At 49.1% G+C, this 27,770-nt stretch overlaps 1 protein-coding gene across 1 annotated transcript in view; it reads left to right on the forward strand.

The window, feature by feature from the left end:
• The first annotated feature begins 18,101 nt into the window (after positions 1–18,101).
• ARRB1 (arrestin beta 1) overlaps positions 18,102–27,770 on the forward strand; it is a 122,578-nt gene continuing 112,909 nt past the window's right edge. Inside the window, exon 1 of the mRNA XM_033862266.2 lies at positions 18,102–18,471. Coding sequence (XP_033718157.1) covers positions 18,452–18,471 — 20 coding nt within the window. The 5' untranslated portion in view covers positions 18,102–18,451. The remainder of the gene's footprint in view (positions 18,472–27,770) is intronic.

The raw sequence follows: 27,770 nt of genomic DNA on the forward strand, positions 1-27,770 counted from the left end.
CAATGTCTTGTAATAAACTAGAATGGAAAAGAATATGAAAAAGAATATAGATGGATAAAACTGAAACACTTTGCTGTACACTAGAAACTAATACAACACTGTAAGTTACCTATACTTCAATTTAAAAAAGCACATTTGTTTGCTTAAATGATAAACCATGTGGTATAGCAAATAATGTCTTGAACTAGGAATTAGAAAACTTGAATTAATTCTCTCATGTCTCATCAGTTTTGTGATATTAGGCAAAACATGTAATTTTTTCGATCTCAGTTTCCTCACCTGTAAAAGTGGAAGAAAAACTGTTCTTACATGAATGTGAGGTAAAGCAAACAAGCTAATACATGAAAGTCTTCAGTAAAAAAAAAAAAAAAAAAAAAAAAAAATTTGGAATCCCACCAGTTGTGCAGCGCGGCCAGAAATAAAAGGCGACAAATATGTTACAAACATATTCTCAGGAAACGTGGGGGAAAAGAAAAATGAAACAGAGAGGAAGAAACATCTCGATTGCCTAAGGTGACCACTTTGACATTTTAGCCATTTTCCCTCCATTGTATTTTTTTCCTCATAGTTTACCCTTGAGCTATGTTGAGAAGGTACACAATTTTGTATTCTATTTTTCCCATAACTTTATAACTTGGCATTGGTTAACGTCTGTGGCAGGTCCATGAGTCTCTCTCCACATCTCTTAATGGCCTGAGGGAAGGAAAGCATGTGGGCAGGGGGTGGAGAGTGCTGTCTGCTCTGGGTCCCAGAGGGCCAGTTTCTCAGCCTCGGCAGTTCTGCCATTTTGGTGTGGATAATTCTGGGCTGTGAGGGACTGTCCTGTGCACTGTGGGATGTTGAGCAGCACGCCGGGTCACTGCCCACTAAATGCTGGTAGCACCCTTCTCCCTGCAGCTGTGACAACCCACAATGTCTCCTGACATTACCAACTGTCCCCTGGGGGGAGGGTTGCCAGGTTCAACTGAGAAGAAGAGAGGACAGCCAGTTAAATTTGAATCTGCATTTCAGATAAACAACAAATAATTTTTTAGTATAAGTGTGTCCTAGAGGACATAATGAATAGGGACACACTGAAAAATTATTCTGTCCGAACCTCAAATTTACCTGGGCAGCATGTATTTTATCTGGCAACCTAGGGGTGGGGTGAAGGGATCGCCCTCTGTTGAGCTCCTGCTTTAGGGTATCAGACATAAAGGAACAGGCAGAGGAAATCCTTGCTCACGAGGCTTACGATCTCATCTCAGATCTCACAGCAGGAGGCGGCACTCACATGTGCCACTACCGCGCCTCGGGTGCTGGCGGGGCCCTTCATCTCCTGGTCTGCTTCTCCCTCCTCCTCCGGCTCAAGCCACTCCCCCCAAGAGTCTCCCTGGCCTATTTACACTCTGTCCCCAAGAAAGCAGAAGTCACTGAAACCCAAAGAACAACACTGAGTCTCTAGTTGCCAAGCGTAAAGGGCTGGTGGCCTCTTGGGGCTCGAAACTGCCAAGGAGGCACATCTGGGCTCTGGGATTGCTTTGAGGGCAGGTTCACGGGGACTCCCTAACTCCCAGCTTGGGGACCCTGGGAGTGGGCCCACTGGGCCTGGTAGGGGTCCGTGGGAGAGGGGGCAAGTTCAGAACCTAGAGGCAGTGGGTGAGACTGCCCGCTCATTTGATAAAGTTCATTTATTGAGCGCTCACTGTGTGTCAGGCGCTGTACTAGGTGCTGGGGAGGCGTCAGCCCTCAGGCCGAGCTGGTCCCTGCCCAGGTGGGCAGGTGTGGAAGGTGCGGGCAGGGAGTATGGTCAGCATTGTCAGGAGAGGGCATCCAGAGGCCAGCCTGACTGGTCTGGGGACAGTGAGGTGATCAGCGGGTGGTGAGTCCAGCTCTGGACATAGGCAGAGTCCAAGACTCTGGAGACATTTGGGGCAAATGTCCAAGGAGCAGAAGAACCGTGGCTCTGGGCACAAATGTGAGCAGAAGCCCTGGTGGGGTGTGGGGTAGCCAGAGTTTTAAGAGAGAGAGTCGGGTGAGGACAGAGCCTGGGAACCTCCCTGTTTAGAGGCAGTGAGGGAGACTTAGAAGAGATGGTCAGAGAGGTAGGTAGGGGTTGACATCGTCGGGAGGGCCGGGGGAAAAGAGAGTTCCCAGGAAGGAGTGGTCGAGAGCAAGCAGCACCGCTGAGAGGGCAGGTGGCCTGAAGACAAGGATGGAGGGCATTGAGGCCACTCGCCAGCACAGTTCTGGGCATCACACTTTAGGACAAACATTCACCAGCACAGAAGATCCAGAGGTGACCAGGTGTCTCTCAGGGGAATGTTTGAATGAACTGGGGCTGCCAGCATGAGAAAGGAGTCTCCCAGGCCTGAGAGTCCCCCATAGACACAGCCCCTCAGACTCGGAGCACCTGGGGTGGCAATGCTGATTCACCCTCTGCCCCTGGCTCACTCTGCTCCAGCCCAGCTGGCCTCCTTGCTGTTCCTTGGATGCCAGACTGGCTCCCACCTCAGGGCCTTTGTACCTGCTGTTGCCTTTGCCTGGAACACTTCCTCAATACATCCTCATCTCCTTTAGGTTTTTTTAAAAAATATTTATTTATTTTAATTATTTATTTGGCTGCGTCGGGTCTTAGTTGCAGCATGTGGGTTTTTTTTTTTTGCGGCACGCAGGCTTCTCTCTAGCTGTGGCACGTGGGCTAAGTTGCCCTGTGGCATGTGGGATCTTAGTTCCCCGACCAGGGATCGAACCGGTGTCTGCTGCATTAGAAGGCAGATTCTCAACCACTGGACCACCAGGGAAGTCTCTCCTTTAGGTTTTTACTCAAATGCTATCTTCTCTGTTAGGTCTTTCCTGGCAATCAATTTAAAACAGCAGCACCCCCTCCCAACATTACCTAGTCCCTTCCCTACTTAATTTTTCTCCATAACACATCTATCATCATCTTATAATACCTATATTGAAGTTTTAAAATGTTTATTTTGATTTGAGTGGATAATATATTTACGTGGTTCAAGATTCAAAGTTGTGTCCAGTCTTTTGCTATTACAAATATCTCTGCCATGAATAAACTTGTGCCTGCATCATTTTATTGTATAGATGAAGCTCTAGGCTAAAGTCCCATAAGTGGGATTACTGGGTTAAGGGGTAAATGCATTTATAGCTCACTTATTAATTTTTTTTTTCTGCTCTCATGGCTAGAATAAGCTCCATGACAGGACAGGAATTTTTTTTTTTTTTTTGCGGTACGCGGGCCTCTGCCTGTTGTGGCCTCTCCCGTTGCGGAGCACAGGTTCCGGACGCGCAGGCTCAGCGGCCATGGCTCATGGGCCCAGCCGCTCCGCGGCATGTGGGATCTTCCCGGACCAGGGCACGAACCCGTGTCCCCTGCGTCGGCAGGCGGACTCTCAACCACTGTGCCACCAGGGAAGCCCAGGACAGGAATTTTTAAACTTTTGTTCATTGCTGTATCCCCAGTGCTTCAAACAAGGCTCGGCACATAGTAGACGCTCAATAAATACGTGTTGAGTGAGTGAATGAACCCATTCCTGGAAGCCTGAAGATACACTCCTGACAGCCGTTCTAGAGTCGGCCTCCTTCCCGACCTCAGGGCTGTGGATTCTTGGAGAGACTTGGACACAGTACAGTGTCCTCACCAGTCCCACACCCCCTCCAGAAAGTGAAAGCCTTTCCTCAGCAGATACAGCAATGCTGTACTAATGCTGGTTGTTCTCTCCTCTGCTTCCCCTGCTTTACCCAGGAAGGCTTTTAAAAATATGTCTACTAATATTTGCAAATGAATCAACGGACAAAGAATTAATCTCCAAAATATACAAACAGCTCATGCAGCTCAGTGTCAAAAAAACAAACAACCCAATCAAGAAATGGGCAGAAGACCTAAATAGACATTTCTCCAAAGAAGATATACAGATGGCCAAGAAGCACATGAAAAGATGCTCAATATCACTAATTATTAGTGAAATGTAAATCAAAACTACAATGAGGTATGACCTCACACCGGTCAAAATGTCCATCATCAAAAAACCTACAAACAATAAATGCTGGAGAGGGTGTGGAGAAAAGAGGACCCTCCTACACTGTTGGTGGGAATGTAAATTGATATAGCCACTATGGAGAACAGTATGGAGGTTCCTTAAAAAACTAAAAATAGGATTACCATATGACCCAGCAATCCCACTACTGGGCATATACCCAGAGAAAACCATAATTCAAAAAGACACACGCACCCCAATGTTCACTGCAGCACTATTTACAACAGCCAGGTCATGGAAGCAACCTAAATGCCCATCGACAGATGAATGGATAAAGAAGATGTGGTACATATATACAATGGAATATTACTCAGCCATAAAAGGAAAGAAATTGGGTCATTTGTAGAGACATGGATGGACCTGGAGACTGTCATACAGAGTGAAGTAAGTCAGAAGGAGTAAAACAGATATTGTGTATTAACATATATGTATGGAATCTAGAAAAATGGTACAGATGAACCAGTTTGCAAAGCAAAGTAGAGACACGGACATAGAGCGCAAACATATGGACACCAAGGGGGGAAAGTGGGGGTGGGATGAACTGGGAGATTGGGATTGACATATATACAGTACCTTATATAAAATGGATAACTAATGAGAACTTGCTGTACAGTAGAAACTAACACAATATTGTAAAACAACTATACCTCAATTAAAGAAAAATGTCGGGCTTCCCTGGTGGCGCAGTGGTTAAGAATCCACCTGCCGATGCAGGGAACACAGGTTCGAGCCCCGGTCCGGGAAGATCCCACATGCTGTGGAGCAACTAAGCCCATTCACCACAACTACTGAGCCCGCGTGCTACAACTACTGAGCCCGCACACCACAGCTACTGAAGCCCGTGTGCCTAGAGCCGGTGCTCTGCGACAAGAGAAGCCACCGCAATGAAGAGTAGCCCCCACTCACCATAACTAGAGAAAGCCCATGTGCAGCAACGAACAGCCATTGCAGCCAAAAACAATAAATTTTAAAAAAAGAAAAAAAAAGAACATGGTGAAAATTGTAGCTGCCGGCAGGTCTCATCATTCCTGGGGAGAGAGCACCCAGAAGATCTCCTTGTGGGCAGGGACTCAGGTTCTGGCATGTTCAAGACATCCACTACCCCTACCCTCCAGATTAGCAGGTTAATGTTTGAGTCCCCCAGACTTCTAGGGCAACGGTGAAGAAGTTGACTGTGATAATTCCCCGATTTCTCTCACCTGTCAAAAGGACCACTTTTGTTAGTTGGCTTCACGTTTCCAGGAGTGTCTGTTGATATTTGTCTGAGTCAACTGTTTAACTGCAGGAAACTCGGCCATTCTGATTCCCTCTGGGCCCCTTGAGGATGCCCCAGGTCCCATGAGGACATCTCCTGTTGGCTTCCAGTTTCCATGGGAGTGGGAAGAAAGAAGAGGTTAAAATATGCAGCCAGACTGACCTGGGTTCACACTCTGGCCTGGCAACTGAGTAGCTGTGAGGTCTTGGGAAACTAAGGTCAAAGCTCCCTTCATCTTGTGTTCCAGCCCTGCCTATTTTTCTCGCCCCTCCTATAAGCAACCACCCTGATAAAGAGGAGGGAAAGGGTAAAGTCCAGAACCTACGACCCAGGTTTGGGCCAGAGACAAGATCCCATAATGGCAGTCTGTGTGCCCCAGGACAGGCCCCTCCTTCATCTTCATGGTCAAGTGGGCTGTTTATAACAAAACCCGGGATCCACGGCAGCAGCTCCAAACACCTTTTGGCTCCAAACCTGAACTTTCTGGATTTTCTGAGAAGTTCACTTATAAATTAGAGCATTGTTTGGATATCTTTAATCACATCTGGCACTCAAGTATTCACCGTGTGTATAACCAGGGGCGCTCCTAATAAACTTTGGTAAACACAGAAGTCCAGATTTCTAGGCTAGACACCTGCCTCAGTGTTTATGCTGGAATGGGGGACCTCAAATTTCTATAGGGACGGGACCACCAAGAAAAGGTCCTTTAAGGCTGAAAGAAATGGGAGATTCTTTTGACTCTAAAGAAACTGAAGATTTGAGAGAGCTTGAAGTAGCCTGAACTTGAAAACTGCCCAGGAAACAATAGTGATTAAAACAAGGGATTTAGCCTTTAAAGCAGAAACAAAACAATCCCTGCAGGTTTGAGCTGGTGACTGGATCAGTAGAGAAGAAAGTGTCAGATCCCTAGATTGTTTCTGTCCAAAGTGGAGCATTCCCCCCGCAGCCTGGGAAAGATTTAGGAGATATGGAAACTAAATGTAATAAAGAGACCTTGTCAGGATCCTGATTCAAACAAGCCAACTGTCAAAAAGGAAAAACTATGAGACATTTAGGGAAATTTGAAAACTGACTGGATATTTGAGATGAAGCCAAACTTGATAGTTGTTGAAGGTGAGTGATGGGTACATGGTTCCTTTTGCTATTTTTTTCGACTTTTGCCTATGTTTGAATTTTTCCATAATAAAAGTAAAATAAGGCCTCCAAATAGATTGTTTCATATGTTAAGCTCAAATACTTCCCTTTCCTTACATATCATCAATTGCTTAAAATCATGCCACATTTTAATTTCCTTCACATGTGAATCACAATTTTCTGGTACAGTTATGTGTTTTTCCTGGAGTTTCTTGGCACTTTTCCTGTTGGTTTGGGAGAGAAGAAACTTGTGCCTTCTTTACCATATGACTAAGAGCTTCTAGCTTCTTTTTTTTTAATGATATTTTTATACCTTTTTTTTTTTGGCTGCGTTGGGTTTTCGTTGCTGCGCGTGGGCTTTTTCTAGCTGTGTTGAGCAGGGGCTACTCTTCATTGCAGTGCATGGGCTTCTCATTGCGGTGGCTTCTCTTGTTGCGGAGCATCGGCTGTAGGTGCGTAGGCTTCAGTAGCTGTGGCTTGTGGTCTCTAAAGCGCAGGCTCAGTAGTTGTGGCTCACGGGCTTAGTTGCTCCGCGGCATGCGGGATCTTCCCAGACCAGGGATCGAATCCGTGTCCCCTGCATTGGCAGGTGGATTCTTAACCACTGTGCCACCAGGGAAGTCCCAAGAGCTCTAGCTCCTTAATTGTATTATCTATTGACTGGAACTCAATTTTTGAAGACCTTTTTAAGACGTTGTTATCAGAACCTTCTGTTTTCCCATTCTAATTTAAAGCAAATACTTCTAGGCAAACAGTTATCACTCTGGGATTTCCTTTCAATGTGTGTCTGCATTAGTTCTATTTTTATTGATACTAAGTGTGTTATCTCAGGCTCCCCAGAAGCAGAGCCTGAGACAAGGATTCTGGTGAAAGTGACACCTCTCTCTCAGTTAACCACTGTCACCAGGATAAAGCAGGGGAAGAAAGCTAAGCAGGGAAGTATTCTTGGCTGGAGATGCTGGAGTTCATTCCTCCTTGAGATAAGGAGGAATTTTGTGCAGCAACTCACAGCAGGGGCAATGGGTACACTAGGCCATTGGGGGGGATTTGAGAGCACCATCCACCACTCTAGTGGTTCTCAAACTTGAGTGTGTACCAGAAACACCCAGAGGACTTGTTAAAACACAGATCACTAGGCCCCACCTCCAGAATTTCTGATTCAATAGGTCAGGGGCAGGTCTTGAGAATTTGCATATTTAACAAGTGGCCAGATGCTGCTTCTGGAACTATACTTTGAGAATCCAAAGCAGCACATGACATCTTACTTTTTTGTTTTCCTGGACTACAAGCTCAAGTATAATTTTTTTCAGCGTGAATGCATGGGAGGTACAAGTCTATTTTGCCCCTACACTTGTCTCTTCCTTAGGCCGGTTCAAAAACATTTCCCTCAGAACTTTGCAGGCCATTTCATAGTTTCTAGCTTCAGAGAAGCCCAGTGCCAGGTTTGTCTTTATTCTCTCCCCTTACAGATAACCTGTTTGTTTTTAAGTTCCAGAAGCTGTTAGGCTTTCTGAAACCTCGTGAGCCCTTAGTTATGTATTTTCCCCCCTTTTGGCTCTGCTCAGCATTCAATGGACACTTTTATTTATTTATTTTTTGGCTTGAGGGATCTTAGTTCCCTGATCACGGATTGAGAACCCGGGCCCTGGCAGTGAAAGCACCTAACCAGAGTCTTAACCACTGGACCGTCAGGGAATTCCCATCAGTAGGCATTTTTAATCTAAGCGTGGTTTGGAGGTTTTTTGATTTCTTTTTTGTTTGCTGTTTTGGTTGCTCTGAGAATTTCCCTTCTATTATTTCTCTGATTATTTTCTTGCTTCTTTTTTCTGTTATTCTCATTAGAAAAATATCAGGCCTCTTGAAATGATCTTTTATGATTCAATTTTCCCCACTTATTTAAAAAAAATCTTTTTTGTCTCTATATTCTTTTTTTTGTTAATTTATTTTTATTTTTGGTTGCGTTGAGTCTTTGTTTCTGCACGCGGGCTTTCTCTAGTTGCGGCGAGTGGGGGCTACTCTTCGTTGTGGTGCGCAGCCTTCTCATTGCGGTGGCTTCTGTTGTGGAGCACGGGCTCTAGGTGCACAGGCTCTAGGCACGTGGGCTTCAGTAGTTGTGGCTTGTGGGCTAATGATTAAAAACAAGAACATTCCAAGATCTCCAGGTGGAGGGAAAAGCAGCATCTTTTGCCCTTGAATAATCTAGGATACAATGTACTTAATAGTTGGAAGAAACCTGACAAAAGACAAAATTATCCTTAGTAAAACAGAAATATAAAACTTATGACCGTGGTATTATCCTTTGCTTTAAAAAATTGTTTTCCTTCCAGTTTTATTGAAATATAATTGACATGCAGCACTGCATAAGTTTAAGGTGTTCAGCATAATGATTTGACTTATATACATCATGAAATGATTACTGCAATGAGTTTAGTGAACACCCATCATCTCATACAGATACAAAATTAAAGAAGTGGAAAAAATTTTTTTTCCTGGTGATAAGAATTCTCAGGATTTACTCTCTTAACTTTCATATAAAACATACAGCAGTGTTAACTATATTTATCGTGTTGTACATCACGTCCCTAGTACTTATTTATCTTATAACCGAAGGTTTGTACCTTTTGACTACCTTCATCTAATTCTCCCTCCCTCAACCCTCTGCGTGTGGTAACCACAAATCTGGTCTCTTTTTCTATGATTTTGTTTGTTTGTTTTTGAAGTATAATTGGCCTACAACACTATGTTAGTTCCTGTTATACAACATAGTGATTCAGTATTTCTGTACATTTTGAAATGATCAGCACGATAAGTCTAGTTACTGTCTGGCACCATTACAAAATTCTTGACTATATTCACAACGCCATACATTTCATACCCTTGACTCATTTATTTTGTAACTGGAAGTTTGTACCCCTTAGTCTCCCTCACTTGTTTCTCTTCGCCCATCCCCTCTGGCAACAACATGTTTGTTCTCTATATCTATGACTCTGTTTCTGTTTAGTTTTGTTTGTTCATTTGTTTTGCTTTTCAGATTCTGCATACAAGTGAAATCATACAGTAATTCTCTTTGTCTGTCTGACTTATTTCACTTAGCATAATACCCTCTAGGTCCATCCATGCTGTCCCAGATTGCAAGATTTCATTCATTTTTATGGCTGAGTGATATTCCATTGTGTGTGTGTGTGTGTGTGTGTGTATGACATCTTCTTTATCCATTCATCTACTGATGGACACTTGGATTGCTGCCATATCTTGGTTATTGTAAATAAAGCTGCAATGAACATAAGGGTGTGTATATCTTTTCAAAGTAGTAGTGTCGTTTTCTTTGGATAAATACCCAGGAGTGGAATTGCTGGATTATACGGTAATTCTATTTTTAATTTTGGGGGTAGTCTCCATACTGTTTTCCACAGTGGCTGCACCAATTTACATTCCCACCAACAGTGCACAGAAGATTCCCTTTTCTCCACATCCTCACCAAAACTTGTTATTTGTGTCTTTTGGTAATAGCCATTCTGACAGGTGTGAGGTGATATCTCGTGGTTTTGGTTTGCATTTCCCTGACGATCAGTGATGTTGAGCATCCTTTAATGTGTCTGCCTGTTGGCCATCTGTGTGTCTTCTTTGGAAAAATATCTATTCAGATCCTCTACTCATTTTTCAATTGGGGTTTTTTTTTTTTGATGTTGAGTTCTATGCATTCTTTGTGTATTTTGGATATTATCCCCTACTGAGTATGTCATTTGCAGATGTCTTCTCTCATTTGTAGACTGACTTTTGGCTTTGTTGATAGTTTCCTTCACTGTGCAAAAACTTTTTAGTTTGATGTAGTTCCATTTGTTTATTTTTGCCCTTGTTTCCCAAAATTTTTATTAGCTCTTATTAGAATGTCAACAGTTTTTGCACTAATATCCTTTTTCTGTTCTAGGACCCAATCCAGCATACTACATTGTATTTAGTTATCCTGTCTCCTGAGTCTCCTCTGGGGCAGTTTCTCAGTCTTTCCTTGTTTTTGTCTTTTTTCTTTTGAAAGTGGTGAAGAGTATTTGTCAGATATTTTGTAGAATGTCCCTCAGTTTGGATTTTTTTTCTCATGATTAGACAGGGATGAGGTGCTTGGGGGAGAATATCACAAAGGTGAGGTGCCCCTCTCATTACATGACATCAGCTGGTGATGGTACCCTTGATCACTTGATTAAAGCAGTTTGTCAGATTTGTCCAGTGTGAAATTACTATTTTTTCCCTTTCCATACTTTCTTCTTCGGCAGTGAGTCACTAAGTCCAGCACACATTTACGGGCAGAGAGCCAATTAAGCTCCATCTGGAGGGGAGAGTATCTACATATGATATTTGGAATTCTTCTGCAAGTAAGATTTGTCCCTTCTCCCCATGTATTTATTTATTCAATCACTTATTTAGATCAGCATGGACTCCTGTATATTTATGTTATACTTTGGGTTATACTCTAATACTCCATTATTTTGTTACTAAAATTGTCCCAGCTTTGGCTATTGAACGCTCTTTCAGGTTGGCATCTATGTCCCTTTGACACACCCCCATCCTATATATTTAAGCACTTCCTTACTTTCTGGCACTAGTTTCTAGACTTTCAAATCATATATTTTATTTCGGCAATCATATTTTTCATGTCCCAGAACTCTTTCCTGTTTTCTTTCTTTCTTTCTTTCTTTTTGTTATTTGAATTTTATTTTATTTTTTATACAGCAGGTTCTTATTAGTCAACCATTTTATACACATCAGTGTATATATGTCAAGCCCAATCGCCCAATTCATCACACCCCCACCCCCACCCCCACTATCCCCCCTTGCTGTCCATACGATTGTTCTCTACATCTGTGTCTCAATTTTTGCCCTGCAAACCGGTTCATCTGTACCATTTTTCTAGGTTCCACATATATGTGTTAATATATGATATTAGTTTTTCTCTTTCTGACTTACTTCACTCTGTATGACAGTCTCTAGATTCATCCACATCTCAAAATATGACCCAGTTTCGTTCCTTTTTATGGCTGAGTAATATTCCATTGTATATATGTACCACATCTTCTTAATCCATTCACCTGTTGATGGGCATTTAGGTTGCTTCCATGACCTGGCTATTGTAAATAGTGCTGCAATGAACATTGGGGTGCATGTGTCTTTTTGAATTATGGTTTTCTCTGGGTATATGTCCAGTAGTGGGATTGCTGGATCATATGGTAATTCTATTTTTAGTTTTTTAAGGAACCTCCATATGGTTCTCCATAGGGGCAGTATCAATTTACATTCCCACCAACAATGCAGGAGGGTTCTGTTTTCTCCACACCCTCTCCAGCATTTGTTGTTTGTAGGTTTTCTGATGATGCCCATTCTAACTGGTATGAGGTGATACCTCATTGTATTTTTTTTTTTTTTTTTTTTTTTTTTGCGGTACGCGGGCCTCTCACTGTTGTGGCCTCTCCCGTTGCGGAGCACAAGCTCCGGACACGCAGGCTCAGCGGCCATGGCTCACAGGCCTAGCCGCTCCGCGACATGTGGGATCTTCCCGGACCGGGGCACGAACCCGCGTCCCCTGCATCAGCAGGCGGACTCTCAACCACTGCGCCACCAGGGAAGCCTGTCTCTTTTTTACCCCAAGATTGACTTAGCTTTTTCCACATAAATTTCTCATATAAAGGTCTGCTAAAGAAAAAGCTTATTGGGATTTTGATTGGAATTGTATTGAATTTACAGACTGATTTTTTAAAATTAATTTATTTTTGGCTGCGTTAGGTCTTCATTGCTGTGCGCAGGCTTCTCATTGTGGTGGCTTCTCTTGTTGTGGAGCCCAGGCTCTAGGCATGCGAGCTTCAGTAGTTGTGGCTTGTGGGCTCAGCAGTTGTGGCTCGTGGGCTCTAGAGAGCCGGCTCTGTAGTTGTGGCGCATGGGCTTAGTTGCTCCATGGCAACTAAGAGGCATGTGGGATCCAAGGCATGTGGGATCTTCCCGGACCAGGGCTCGAACCCATGTCCGCTGCATTGGCAGGCGGATTCTTAACCACTGAGCCACCAGGGAAGCCCTATAGATTGATTTTTTTGGAAAATAACAGCCTAATACTGAGACTTCTAAACCATGAATTTGGTATATGTCTTCATTTATCTAGATCTTCTTTGATTTCTCTCAATGTTTTGTAATTTTCAGTGTGTAAAGCAAAGGTCATGCATGTCTTTTGTTAAATTTATTCCTAAGGATTTTATGTTTTTCGATGCTCTTGTAAACAGAATTTTTAATTTCATTTTCTGTTCTTTCCTGCTAGTATTATATATGGAAGCACAACTGATTTTTATATATTGACTTCATTTATTAATTCTAGTAGTTGTTTGTACATTCCTTAGTATTTTCTGTGTTAACAATCATGTCATCTGCAAATATAGACAGCTCCACTTATTTCTTTCCAATCTTTGTGCCTTTTATTTCTTTTTATTTCTTATTGCAATTTGTATCAAATTAAATATAAGTGGTAGGGCTTCCCTGGTGGCACAGTGGTTAAGAATCCACCTGCCATTGCAGGGGACACAGTTTCGATCCCTGGCCCAGGAAGATCCCACATGCCTTGCAGCACCTAAGCCCGTGTGCCACAGCTACTGAACCTGCACTCAAGAGCCCGCAAGCCACAACTACTGAGCCCACGTGCCACAACTACTGAAGCCTGTGTGCCTAGAGCCCGTGCTCCACAACAAGAGAAGCCACCACAATGAGAAGCCCACGCACCTCAGTGAAGAGTAGCCCCCGCTCACCGCAACTAGAGAAAGCCCGCGCACAGCAACAATGACCCAACACAGCCAAAAAACAAAACAAACAAATAAATAAATTTATTGAAATAAATAAATAAAATAAGTGGTTAGGACTGAAAGCCTGGCCTTATTCCTGATCTTATAGGGAAATCATTCAGTACTTTAACTTTAAGTGTCATGTTATCTGTAGTCTTTTTATAGTTTCTCTTTATTAAGTTGAGGAAGTTCCCTTCTACTGCATTTCACAGTAAAGGGTATATTTGTCTTTTTTTTTCTTGCTACTCAGGCTTTAAACTCCTTACTCATGTTTGGGGACTCCTCCACCCTTTAAGTCTTGGAGTAAGTTAAAGCCTTCCTTGCAATATGGAATCACAAATGCCAACCACACAGATTCTCAGTGTCCTTGCAGCACAGGTAGGATCACATGACCTAGTGCAAGGGCACATGACTAGGCTCAGCCAATCAGAGGCATAGGGGACTTTGACTGAAAGCTGTAGGGCCAGCAAAGAATCCATTCTGGTGACAGAGGTGACAGTGGCCATATCTTGTTTCCGGGGCAGCAATAGGGCTAGGTTTGGTTCTGGCAGTAGTGGGGGTATGAGTTGTGGTATCCATCGTTCAGCAATAGCAGCTACATGACTATCTTGCCAATACATTCTTTGTATGATTAAGTCAGCCAGAATTGGTTTCTGTTGATTACAAATAAGAACCTTAAATTGTCCAAGTAGTTAAATACCAGTAAGCCCACCATAAAGAAATCTTGTTAGACGAACTGGAGATTTGTTAGATATGTTTGCACTTGTTAGACAAATGTAAAACAGCCCCTGCCATACTGGGGAGCTGGCCCATCTGTGAGCGTTCTTCCTCAGGATATGGCCCTCATCCTCCTTTCCAGCTCCTCCCCTCCCCTCTCTGTGCTTTGGCCACAGATCCATCTGAATCCTTCCAAAGTGTCATGGCCTTTCCTTCCTCCCTGGCTGTGCAGCTGTTGAGTATCTTCTCCCTGGAATGTAGTCATCATCCCTCCCTAAACTGCTGACACGGCCTCCTAATTGGTCTCCCCCTCCACATCCCCTCAGGCCCATGTCCAGTCCATATTTCAAACAACGGCCAGAGCCACTTCTCAAGACGTATGTCTGAGCACGTCACCACTCTGTTTAAAATCTTCCAAAGCTTCTTTATTGATCTTTGGATAAAGACTAAATTCCTTAACACGACCCTCCAGGCTCAGCATGGTCTGGCTCCTACCTACCTCTCCAGCTTACTGGAAGACACTTAGAGGTAGAAGCAGGGAACTGGATTGATGTGGAATGAGGGGGGCAAAGGAGGAGTCAAGGATGACACCCAGATTTCTGGTTGGGGCAGAGGTAGGGAAGCTCCTTAGTTTATTCACCTTTAAGATCTCAAAGGTGCGTACTAGTCAGCCTCACATCTTTTGCTAAACAGGTAGCTGAAAACCCACCCACCCACCCACTCACACTTCGGTCTGACAGTCAACTACCTGACCAGCCAAGCAGAGGCTTTAGGAGTGAGCTGCAGCTCTTTTATTTTTCTGTCTTTGGCTTAGGCACTTTCCCTCCCAGTGTCTTTGTTTTCTCATCTATAAAGCAGGAATAATATCAACACTTTCTCTCTTGCCTTCCCTTCCCTTTCCTTCTCTCTCCCTCCCTCCCTCTCTCCTTGATAAAAAACTATTGTAATGGTAAATTGCAGGCATGTGACTGGCCCAAGTTGAGACATAGCTGGAGATGACCATCTCCTATGAGCCTCAGTAATAGAATCTATTTGCCTTTTAGAAAAGTCACTCTGGTTTTCAGGTGAGGATGTATTGCAAATAAGTTAAGACAGGAAAGAAGAGGTCTCAGTCTTCTCAACCCTTGGAGAAATGTGTGGGGAGGTGGGCTACATGGAGGGTGGAACAAACAGACCTGCCCCAAAACTCAGGGTAATCCTGGATCCTCCACTGTCTACAGTCCGTCCCTCAGCACATGCTGTCGGCTCTACCTCCAAATATAGATGAACCCCTTTACTTCTCTTTTTTTTTTTTGGCCATGCTACATGGCTTGTGGGATCTTAGTTCCCTGACCAGGGATCGAACCTGGGCCTCCCGCAGTGGAAGTGTGGAATCCTAACCACTGGACCACCAGGGAAGTCCCACCCCTTTACTTCTCTTCATTTCTGCTGCCATCACCTTAGTCCAACCACCATCCGTTCTCTCTGACCTACTCCAATAACAGGATGCCCCGCCTCTGCTCCTGTCTCGCTCCAAAACATCTTCATCCAAAAGCCAGTGACCTCTAAAAATGTAAAGCGGGTACTGTTACTCATTTCCTAAGTCGTCCGCGGGCTCCCCAAACTCCTCAGCCCTAGCCACAAGCCTGCACGGTCTGCACCACTCCTTCCCTGTTCACCCAAACCCAGGTACCCTGTCCTTCCTTGCTCCTGTGCTTCAGGAAGGCCCAGCTTCTGTCCTTGCCGCCCCCTCTGCCTGGGTGGCTCTTCTCCTGGCTCTCCCCGCACACCGCACATCGCTGAGTCCTCGCCTGCAAGGTCTCTGTCCAGAGGTGTCTCCATGAAGAGCCTCTTTCTAGGTGCACTTGCCCCCATCACTCTTTGTTCCATCACTTTTATTTCCTTCATAACACTTATCACTGCCTGAAATTAGACTTTTTATATTTATAGAGGTCTCCTCAACATTACTACTTTTACATTTTTATTAATTTTAATTCTACTAGGAATACATAACTGTGTTGTCCAAAGAGCCTGACAGGTAAACCCCTCTTCTCCCAGTGAGGTCCCTCACTGAAAGGACAGCTCCGTTTGTCCTATTGACCATGATTTGTAAGTTCCTAGAACCATGCATGCATGGCACATTCCACAAACAGTTAATGAGTGAAGAGCGAATCAAGGGCCACACTCTGGCTCTACCACATATTAGCTTCCCTTTGGGGAGGGCTGGAGGAGGAGGAATCAGAGGCCAAAGTCCAGAGGAGGCAACGGATTTGGGCAAACTACTTATTTTCTCCAACTATCAGTTTGCTCATTTATTAAAAAAACAAAAAAGGGAAAAGAGCATTTATCTCATAGAATTGTGAGCATCAAGTAGTGCCAGGCACACCATACACCCCCTCATGAAGTTTATAGTCTAGTTGGGCGGGGGGCAGTGGGGACGTACTTGAAACGCTGCGTGTTGATTCCATAGCTCACCAATCTGTTCAGTGGCCCTAGAATGTTAGAGCCACGCTTTCCAAACGGGGCTGGAAAGAGCTATGTGGGAACAGGGGTTACCCTGAAACCGTCCGATGCATCTTCCTGGACTGTTTGTTTTACTTGGAAGTAATTTTTAGCATTATGTTTTATAGTAAACGAAACACAAAGACTTATTGAGTCAAATGCAGAACTTGCCTGAATTTTAAAATCCAGGTGCTTTGGGCATCATCATGAGGAGAGGCACTGGAGATCATGTGGGAGGGTTGAGCCCCGTGTTTTCTAGGTGGGGAAATGGATGCAGAGAGTGGCCAGACCTGGCCTCTCCATCCTAGTTAGGGTCTTCTCTGGCTCACTTGGTAAGCCTCCTGTCATCATGTAGGACTCTGGTGTGCTCCTCTCAAGTCCCTGACCTCAGCAGAAACAGCAGGTAGCTTCCTCTCCTTCCCCTGTGGGAGTGAGGGTGAAGCCCAGAGGCCAAGGCCAGGAGGAAGGTTCTGGGCCCTAATCCAACTCTCCTAATTCCTAACATTGCCCAGACCCTGGACCACCCTGCCTGCCCATCAACACTTCCTCTTCTCAACCATCCACTGATCTGGACATAATTATAGTAATTATACTGGGATATTCTTTCCCAATTATGTAAAACCAGCATAGGTAACTGCTTCTGAGCATAATTACAGGAGATGTTTACAGACTCACAATCACATCAGAGTAAATGATAGTTTCCTTTCCTCCCATTAATACACCAATATTAGGGCCCTATCAGGGCCAATTAGTCAAATCCCAGCAGTGAGGGGGTGGGAAAGACCTCACACTCTCCCACCACCTGCAAAGCAGGAGGGCATCTCAGGGTCCCAGCCAGGATTTTACAGGACACCCAGAAGCCTGCAGAAGTATGGGCTAACATTCACTGGACACCTACTGTGTGTCAGGCGCTCAGGGTAGGCCAGCAAACACCTAGGAACAATTCTGCACGCTGGTGTTAATATCCCACTTTACATGTTTGTAGACTGGTTCTGAGAGGGCTGGTTTCCAGGGTCACCCACAACAGACCATGAAGCTAGGAGGGGGCTTTTCCATTATACAACTCAACGGGCCAGACTCCCAGGCCACAGCGCCGCCAGCTCTATGCCCCCTTCCTTATCTCCTCTTTTCAATGCTTCCTCTTTCGTGGCAGTCACCAAAGCTACCCTTGCTCGCCTCCGGTCCCCCTCCCACCCTCATCAGTTCCCCAGCGTTGACACTGCTTTCTCTGGCCCCCTCCGCCCCTTCTTCCTGTCCCTGTGGGGTTGTAGGGTGTTATCTCTCCAGAAGGGCGGGGAGGTGGGGTGGGGATAGGGTGGGGCATAGGGCGAAAGCCACCGCAGGCACCAGAAGTTCCCACCGACCCCCACCAGGGGCTCCGCCCGGAGCTCGGCCCCGGGGTCGCGGGCACACCTTCGGCGTCCACGATCCCTCACACGCAAAGGCCGCCCCCCGGCGTGCGCAGGGGAGCGCGCCTGCACACACGCACACCGCACAAAGACGTGCACCCCGCTCCATCCAGGCAAACGCACCCCCAATCGGTAGAGCACGCAGCGGTGCACACGCACCCGTACCCTCGCGTGCACACACGCGCACGTATACCCACCCCAGCGTGCGCCCTCACGTACACACACACGCGCACACACACACACACACACACACACACACACAAGCCGGACAGCATCCTTGTGAACCCCTAATGCCGACCTCAGGGCCCTGACGCGTCCGGGCCCTGCCCAGCGGCTGGCTCGGCGGCGCGCACACACGCGCACACGGGCCCCCGCGCGCCCTCCCAGCTCGGCTGCTCGGCTCCCCAGCTCCCCGGCTCCCCGCCCCGGCCGCGGCGGTCGCTGTGAGGCGGGAGCTGTGCGGCGCGGCGGGACCGGGCGGGGGCGGCGACCGGGAGCGCGGAGGAGGCGGAGCAGGAGCCGGGAACCGGCTGGCCCGCACCCCTCCTGCCGGCCGGGGATTTTCCAGCCTGGGCGCTGACGCCGCGGACCTCCCTGAGGCCGCCGCGGACCATGGGCGACAAAGGGACCCGGTGAGTGCGGGCGGCGGCCGGTCCGGGGCGCGTGGGGCGACCCGGGCGAGGGCGCGGGCAGGGGTTCTAGTCCGTGTCCCGGCTGTGCGTGCGCAGCCACCCCGGCACCGCCGGCGCCTGCTCCGCGGCGGCTCTCGGCTCTCCTCCACCGGAGGTCTCCCGTGTGGTCGCCAGCAGGGCCAGGGGCGCGCGGACGGAGCGACGAGGACCTGGCCGCGGAGACACACTCACATGCACTCACTCGCTGACACCCAGCACTGGCCAGTCGGCGCAGGGATGCAGGTGTGCCAGTGACACACAAAGGCACACGCTCATGTGGACACACGGGCACACTCATGCATGGGCGCGCTCATGCTGGCATACACACTGACATTCACGGCCACATGTCAGCACATCCAGTGACACACTGTCACACACTCACTGGTACACACTCATCAACACGTTCTTGCTGACAGTCATGTTGGCATACACAGGTCACACTTCAACACATACCAATGCTAACACACCTTCATGCTGGCGCACACATGTTGGCCGACCCTGATGCATACACTATCACTTGCACTGACCTTAACAAACACTCTCACTGAGACACACACGTTCTTACCCTTACCAACAGGAACACTTATGTTGGCATGTCTCTCACCAACACAGTGTTCAACAGGCTACGCCAACGCTGACCTCCACAGACACACATCAGACTAACGCCCACACTGACACCCCAGGTCACATGCCAACAGCCCCTGGCCGCTGATCACTCCAGGTCCCTGCAGGTGGAGAAGTGGAAACACATGCACCATACAGGGTGGGAGGCCCCCTGGAGCCTGGGAAAATGCCTGCCATCCACATTTCCTTTCCCTCTGACCTCCCCAAGGCCTTCAGTGGTGGCTGGGATCTGCTTGAGCTGGGGGTGGGGAGGGCCCTCCTGTCTCTTAGGAGCCTGCCTTGCTCAGAAAGGGAGAGGGATGCCTCTGAAATGGGAAACTGGGACAGAAAGGGGAGGGGGCTGGGGCCCAAGGCAAGCCCCGGTCAGGCACTCAGCTTTGTCACCCTAGTTCTACTCCTTCCCTCAGCCAACTCCCCTTAAGTTCCAATACAAGCTTCTCCCTTAGCTGCTCTCACTCCTCTGCAACCCCCTTATTCATTTTCTTTCTTTACCCCCTTCTGTCCTTGTGCCCCACTTCTCCCTCCTCTCTTCCCTCTCTGCACCCTCCCTTACTCTCTCCTTGCTTCCAGTAATTATTTCTTGAGTGCCTGGGGTGTACAAGGTATAATGTGGGAATCAAAGACGTCCAAAACCTGTTCCTTCCCCAAAGGAGCTAATAGACTAGAGAGAAACGGCCCCCATGGTCATCATGTTTCGGGACCTCTGACAAAGCAATGTACCACTCACTGCCATCTGACACTGTCTCTCAACAACCTGAGAAAAGTAATTTTTTTAAACACATTAAAAAAATGTATTTATTTATTTTTGGCTGTGTTGGGCTGTGTTGCTGTGCACGGGCTTTCTTTAGTTGCGGCTAGTGGGGGCTACTCTTTGTTGCGGTGCGTGGGCTTCTCATGGCGGTGCGGTGGCTTCTTTTGTTGCAGAGCCCGGGCTCTAGGCACGCAGGCTTCAGTAGTTGTGGCACATGGGCTCAGTAGTTGTGGCTCATGGGCTCTAGAGCGCAGGCTCAGTAGTTGTGGCATGTGGGCTTAGTTGCTCCGTGGCATGTGGAATCTTCCCGGACCAGGGCTCGAACCCGTGTCCCCTGCATTGGCAGTGGATTCTTAGCCACTGCGCCACGAGGGAAACCCCAACCTGAGAACAGTCTTTCAGAGATTATTTCCATTTTCCAGAAGGAGAAACTGAGACTCAGAGATAACTTGTGCTCCTAAGTTTTAGAAACTGCTTCCCAGCCATCCTCCTGACGGCTCTGCAAGGAGGTTAGCTTTCTTCTTCCTGTTTTCCAGAGGAGGAACCAGAGCTTAGAGAGGCTACCTGACTTGCTTAAGGTCAAGAGGGGTCAGAGACAGGGTAGAGGCTGGAGTCTACTTGGGCCATTGCTCTGTGGCTCACCCTTGGGCACTGTCAAGCCCCTCGTGGGCCCTGGTTTGAGGCCCAAGAGGGATGGCCTGCTCTGTGTGTGGAGGCCCAGCTGGTGGTGGAGGCTGCAGAAGGTCGTGAGGCATCTGCCTTCACCTTGATGGCTAGTCCCCATTGCTGAACTGGTGACTCACGCCTCTGTCCTCAGCAGGAGCATGTGTGACCCTCTCCTCCACCACATCCATGTCCCCCATTGCCAAGATCCTCCTGACCTCTGAGGTCAGACTTTTCTCCCCGCAGGGAGTCAGGAGCCCTTCTTCCTCTCTCAGTCCTCACGTGCTACTTCACCATCAGGGTGACTCAGCCCCTCCTGGGCCTTGGTTAGCCTCACTGTGACTTCGGGGAAAGTGTCATTGTTCTCCTGCTGGCATAGGTTGTCAGCAGGATGGGGACACCATGAACAGCCAGGCACCTGTTGGAGACCCAATCTCCAACCAAGCATTTTCCACGACTCCCCCTTCTCTCACTCTAACTCACTGGGGGAGCTTGAGGACCTTGGACAATGGTCCTCACCTCTCTGGACCCTATAGTGTTCCTGTCTGTAAACTGTAGCTATCAATACCTAACATTTTCAGGGCTCTCCCTGTGTTTCCTGAATATACTGGGCAGGGGAGGAGGTGCTGCCAGAAGCCTGGTGCCCAGGCCTGGCTATGGTCCATGTGACGGTGGCCCTGCTCTCTCTTCTGGTCTCCCCTGTAGTCCCAGGAGGGCTCCCTCTCCCTTCCAGACAGGTTTCCTGAGTAATTTGGAAGAGAAAGACAAAATCAATAATGGGCTGTACCTTGCCTTGTTCTGTAAACTGTGGGATTCTACTTTATCTCTGTCTTAGAAGAAGAGGCTTGCAAGTATCCAATACTCCAAGGATCAGCAGTCGTTGCATCCATCCTGCACCTGGATTTTCAACCCGCACGTGAAAGTGACAATGAGAATTGTTCAGAAACTGTCACTGCCCTCTAGGGAGTCCCAGGGTCAAGGGGGAAAGAGGGCATGAGACGAATACCTGGATAGGACTAATTACAGGTCGTGTGATGACTGTTCTAACAAGTGATCTAGGAGCAATCATACAGCCATTCAACAAATGTTGACCAAGTGCCGGGGCCGGCGGTTCAGAGGTGAATGGCTCTACTCTGTTTCCAAAAGACTGAGAGCAGAGCAGATGATTATAATGCAGGGTGACATGTGCTGTGGGAGGCTGAAGGAGGAGCCCCCCCGCCCCAGTCTTGGCAGGGGGCATGGTGAGGGAAGCTTTCATAGGAAGGAGGACGGGGGCAAGGGGGTGGGACCGGGGACGTCATTCCTGGCCCGGGGTACAGAATGTGACAAGGCTTGGAGGCATGAAGCAGCCTGCGGGTTGGGCTGGGGTGATGGGTGAGAGTGAACACGGGCCAGTTATCAACAGGCTGGGATGTCAAGCTAAGGAGAGGAGATTTTCTCCCAAAGTCCCTGGTGACTCAGAGAGGACTGTGGGGAGGGGAGGGATGGGAGCAGATCTTTGTTTTGGAGGGATGCCTTTGGCAGTGGCAAGGAGGGGCAGGCCTGGATGCAGGGAGACCGGCGAGGAGACGGAGGAGGAGCCTGAGAGAAGGCAAGATCCGATCTAAGGCTTTGGCAAGGATGGAACTGAGAAAGATGAACAAGGAGCTGGAGTCCATTAGCCTTGCTGCCTGGATGCCTGGTTATGTGTCAGCTTTACATGCATGATCCCATTTGGTTCTCCCTGTGATCCTATTAGTGTGAGGACTGTTGTTCCCGTTTTACAGACCAGGAGACAGACTAGGAGAGATTAAGTAATTTGTCCACTGCCATTCAGCCAACGAGCTTCTGAACCCAGGCCTGTCTGTCCTGCTGCTCCGTGCTTTCACCCAGAGGGACGGGGTTGTCTGGCTCATAGGTGGCCTCCCCCGTCTCCCTGGTGGCCTCATTCTCAAGTTGTGCGTCCCTTCTGGTTCTTGCTGTTCCCACTAATTCAACTGGCAATATACAGGAGCAAAGTTGAACAACAGGAGGGACTTCCTGAGAGGTGATGGGACGGAGTGGCATTTCGTTTCCTACAGATGTTTACGAACTCTTCTTTTTTGGCAGAGAAGGAGGGTGGGTGTGATGGGGATACGTAATCACCAGCTCTCTGCGAACCTTGGCTGTTGTCTCTCTTGGTGGTTAAGCTCTGTGTGATCCATCTTGGCTGGAACATGGGGGAAGTCCTGTGGCTTTGGCCAGGGGTGCTTATGGGGCTGCTGGGAGTGGAAGCATTGAGCTTGACCCATCTTCTCTGATCCTTGACTCCGGGCTGGCCTCTGGGCTTCACACGTCTCCCCAGCTCTCCTCCTTCTGAGTTTGGGCCTCCTTGCCCAGGGTGGAAACCTCCCACTGGCATGGGTTCAGGGGTCCTGAGTCATGGGTGTGCCATACCTCGGGGCTGTGGCAATGGAAGAACAATAGCCTGGGAGTCAGCACAGCCCGAGTGGCCTCCTGGCCTCTGCCAGGCCATCCTCCACAGCGACCATGCTGACCATCTGTTGAGGCCTGCAGGGGGTGGCAGCTTGACAGGGAGTCAGGCTGGAAGTTGAGGAAGATGTAGGGAGGCTTCTGCATAGATGGGTCCGGATCTTGGGGCAGGGATGGACGTGGGAGGCAGGGATTTGAAAGTCTTCGGGTTAGAGGTGGTGTTTGACTTGGGGATTATGGGTGACATGGTACAGGGAGAGGGAGAAGATAGAGCGTATGAAGAGAGGATGGCTGGGGGCATTTGAGGCTTTGGAGAGCACATGCCTGGGGGTGGAGAGAGGAGGGAAGGACCAACAGAGGATGAGCTTGGGAAAGACCCCTGGGATTTAGGCAGAAGGCAGTGGCTGGTGACTTGGTGAGAGGGGTTTTGATGGAGGCATGAGGGCAAAGCTGGGTTACAGCAGGCAGAGGAGAGAAGAGAAGGACCTTGCTTTTCTCTGTGCCTGGAGCTGGGGGGGAGCCTCTCGGAAGAAGGGTATGAGGCCCTGGGCTGGGGGTGGTGGGGTTTCCGGGTGTGGGGACCTGGGGGGTGAGGCTCAGCTGGGGACTGGGGGGAACATTGCAGAGGCGTCAGCTGGTCACAGGGGGGCATGTCTGTGCTGGCTCCTGAAAGAGGGGCTGCTGACTCAGGCAGGGGGTCTTGAGAAAGGCTTCCTGGAGAAGGTGACCCCCTGAGCTGGGTCCTGGGGCACAAGGAAGGCTTAGGTGTTCTAGACAGAAGGAAGAGCCTAGGCCAATGTGCAGGTGCGGGAGTGTGAGGGGTGAGGCTGCCGAGGGAGGTGGCAGCCCTGGCGAGCAGGCTTTGGGTGCTGGGGTGGGTGGGTTTCGAGGTACTTTCTACCCAGGTATTCACACCTCAGGTGCCTTTGTTCCCCAGGTGGTGAGCTCCTTGTGATTTGGGGCTCTTTCTGTTTCCTGTTTGCTGGTCCATTATCCAGCTCTGGGTCTGGTTCACAGGAGATGCCTGGCAGGGATTTGTTGATGAGACTGAACTCCTTCCTCCCTTCTTGCCTCTGCTGTCAGCCCAGGGGCTCCCTGAGTGCTGAAATTCGCTCTTTCCCATTAGGGAATCCTAAGGATGGAAGCCATGCCTCCCACATTAGACCGGCTGTTGGGGGGTCTCTTCCATCAGACTGGGAAGTCGCGAGGGAGAAGATTACCACCCCTGTCAGAACGGGCTTCCTGCAATTGCAGCCTGTTTCTCCCCCATCAGATAGGCTTCTGCAGGTGGGAGCCATGTCTCCTACATCAGGCGGGGGGCTCCTGGGGGTGGGGCATGTCTCCAGGGCACCCTTATGGTTCCTGGGCACCTTCTTCCCTCCTGTGTGCAGGATGGGTCCTGCCCCAGGGGTGACTTGAGTCCTAGTAGGGGGATATAGATCAGAGGGGGTGCGACAGGGCAGGGTGGCTGCTTTTGAGAGGGGAACAAAGGACACTGTTGTCCCAGCCCCCTCCCTCCCTCCCTCCCTCCCAAGGGGCCCTGGCAGGGTCATCTCTCTGGAGACACACCTCCTCCTTCCTGGTCCTGGCCCCATCTTTAGTCCCATTTGAGAGGAACTGCTTGTTCCTTCCCAAGAGACCCGTTGCTAGATGAGGCTCCCAGGAGGCCAGACTCCAGGGACCGGACCAGACAGGTCCCTGGAGTTCTGTGTGATTGAAGCCACCGCAGCCACTGAGCTGCTTTCCCTCTGCCTGGGGCTGGGCCTGGCCTGGCTGAGACCATAGCCAGTGGGTCCTTCTGTAACTGGAGAGGGATCTGGGGCAGGTAGGGTGTGGTGGTCCATGTCAGGCCAGCGGGAGGCAGGACTCCTCACTCAAGGTCGGAGGGGTTCAGTGGCCGTGCAGGGTGCAGCCTCTCCCCAGGGTGTACTCAGAGGCCCAGAAGCCGAATGAGTATGGACCTGCACAAGGCAGGGGTTCCCTCGCATCCTGGCCCTGGGCCTCTGGCCCCACAACTGGGCCTCCTGGTCCTTTTGCAGCCTTACCCCCTTCCCCGAGCCTGTGCAGTCAGTGGGCATGGGTGCATTTTGGCAGAGGACCAGGGAGGGGGTGGGGAGTGGACTGCTGGGATGCGCCATCCCGGGAGGGTCCCAGAGATACGCTCTAATGCTTGCTCAGGGCTGGAGGGAAGAAGCGGGGGATTGGGCAGCTCAGGCCTCTGCCACCCACCAGTGGGACTGAGACCGCTGGATGGCTGAGGGCTGTGTTCTTTCCTGTGAGACCAGGTCCTCGCCTGAGCAGCCGTCTGCCTCTCAAAGCACCTGCAGGAACCGGCAGGCAGGCAGGCAGGTCCTGGACCGTTTCATTTTCTCTGCCCAGGCTGTGCCTTCCTTTAGGTACTCACAGTCACCTCTGTGATCTGATTAGCGTGTATTAGAGGCTGATTAATATAGTGGTTAGGCTCTAGGAAGAACCAGGTTTCCTGGTTTCAAATGCCGGCTCTGCCACTTACCAGCCTGGCAACTTCTGCTGATTATTTAACCCATTCTCTGCTGCAGTTCCCTCATCTGTAAAATGGGATAGCAATAGTGCCTGCATGATACGTTGTTTTGAGGGTTAAATGAGTTAAAATAGGTACAGCTCGGGGACAAGTCCCTGGAACAAGTGCCGTGTTATATGCGGTTAGTTCACAACACCCTTCGGGTCCTTCAAGGCCTGGATCACACATGGCCTCCTTCTCTGGGAAGCTCTCACTGATTTCCAAGTGCCTTGTGACTTTTTTTTTTTTTTTTTTTGCCATATATTCATTCTCTCGCTCTTCTCTTTCTGTTGGCACTCATCCCTCCGTCTCTTCGTGGGTCCTGGTTATTTGCACGCTTGTGATGTCCTCTGTGTGAGGCCAAGGGCACCTGTCCTGGATCTGTTGTCCCTTTGCACCTGTACAGACCTGGCATGGCACTGAGCTCCATAAATATTTGTTCAGTGAAGGAGGCTAATGTAGGTGTTTCACTGGGAAAAAATATACTTGGGGATGGGCAGTGTGGTGGGTGAGGACAATGGGACACCACTGCTGATTCTGAAACGTCTAAAAGTGACCTGAACCACAGGCATTAGATTATTCTCTGTGATCCAAAGGGCGGAGGTCACAGGATGACTCGCTTTACCTTTGGTAGGAGAATGTGTTTTCAGACAACCAGAGCTACCTGGCGAGGGGCTTGGTGGCTCATTCCAGCCTCTGTGCCCTTGTTTTTCCTGCTCCCACCATCCAGAATGCCATCCTGTCTTCTCTCTGCTTGTCCAAATTCTACGTCCTAAATACGTGCCCAGCCGTGGTGCCGTCACTTCCTGGCCGCCAGAGGCTGGGCTCCATTCATCATGCCCATCCTCAGACATTTACTGAGCCTTTCCTGGGTCTGGGCGGGGACATGGGAAAGTAGGGAGTTCCCCTTTGGGGTGGACATCTGGATCTGGCTATAGCATATCCAGTGTGGCTTGACCTGACCTGAGGAGGGGACCGTGGCTTCCAATGACCCACCGGTGATTAGGGAGCTCTTTATGCAGCTGGAGAGCCCTCCCTTGGCCTGCTGGCAGAGCATAGAACTCCCCAGTGGCTTCCCACTGGGCAAGTACTCAGAACCCACCTAATTACTGGGGACAGAGTTCTGGGCACTGGATCCAGCAGGCTGCGGTCCAGTAATAATCAGCTAATTAAACCACCCAAGAATTGCTCCTTGGCCCAGAGGAGTGGAGGGAAGGGGGTGGTGAGGCTCAGAAAAGTCGTGGGAAGGAGAGGGCTGCTCTGTGCAGGGAGAGTTCAGACACTGGGCCTGCTGAGCAGAGCTGGGAAAGGGAAGCAGGAAATGGGGAGGGGGGGCAGGGCAGGGAGAGAGACAGCTGGATGAGAGAGGGTGTTATCTGGGGACAGCACTCAAGTGAGATGAATCAGGGCGGGGATCTGGTCTGGGAGGCAGGGACCCCATTGGTTCACTGCCCCTGTGACATCATGGATGAACTGTTTTTCCTCTGTGGACCTCAGTTTCTCCACGTGTCAAGCAGCGTGGGGGAAAGGGATTGGCCTGGGAGGTCTCTGGGACCCTTAGCTTTGGTTCAGCAGCTAGCAGGGGAGGGGGGCGTGAACAGCAGTCTGTGTTTCTGCCCAATAGCTTGGCGTCTAGCAGCCCTGTCTTCTGGAAGCGGCAGACGGTGCTCGGGTCTGATCCAGCCTGAGGTTGAGTTGCCGTAGGTTAATCAGAAGGGAAGACTGTAGGTGGCAGCAGGCACGCCCTCGGCCTCTGGTGTGCCCTTAGCCCTGCCCTGTCCTCGTGACTGTCCTGTGGTTCCCAAACCAAGTGTCCTCAGCGAGTGACCGCTTAAGGCTCTGCAGTGTCTTTTCCACCAGTCTAGAAATTTCCCAAGTAGCATCCCCAGGTGTGTGGGGATGGGGTTCCCCGAAGGTAAAGCCACAAGGTTTGGAGTTTGGATTTCAGAATCACACAGACTCGGCTTTGCTGTCCAGCAATATTGTGCACTAGCTCCGTGCCCTTGGCCGAGGGTCTTAAACTCTCTGGGCATCAGTGTTTGCATTTATGAACTAAGGGTAATAATATCCCCTATTGCGTGTGGCTGCTGTGGGCAGAGAGGGTAGGGATTTGATAACAGTCATTGTTACTCTTCGGGACTGGCAGTGGACCTCAGCTTTTCTCTCTGCCCTCTCTCTCCTGCATCCCCTCCCTCCTCCTGTCCTGCGCAGGACCGTGTGCCCCGCTGGGTG

Source organism: Tursiops truncatus, chromosome 8, assembly GCF_011762595.2.
Source record: "Tursiops truncatus isolate mTurTru1 chromosome 8, mTurTru1.mat.Y, whole genome shotgun sequence".
NCBI lineage: Eukaryota > Metazoa > Chordata > Mammalia > Artiodactyla > Delphinidae > Tursiops > Tursiops truncatus.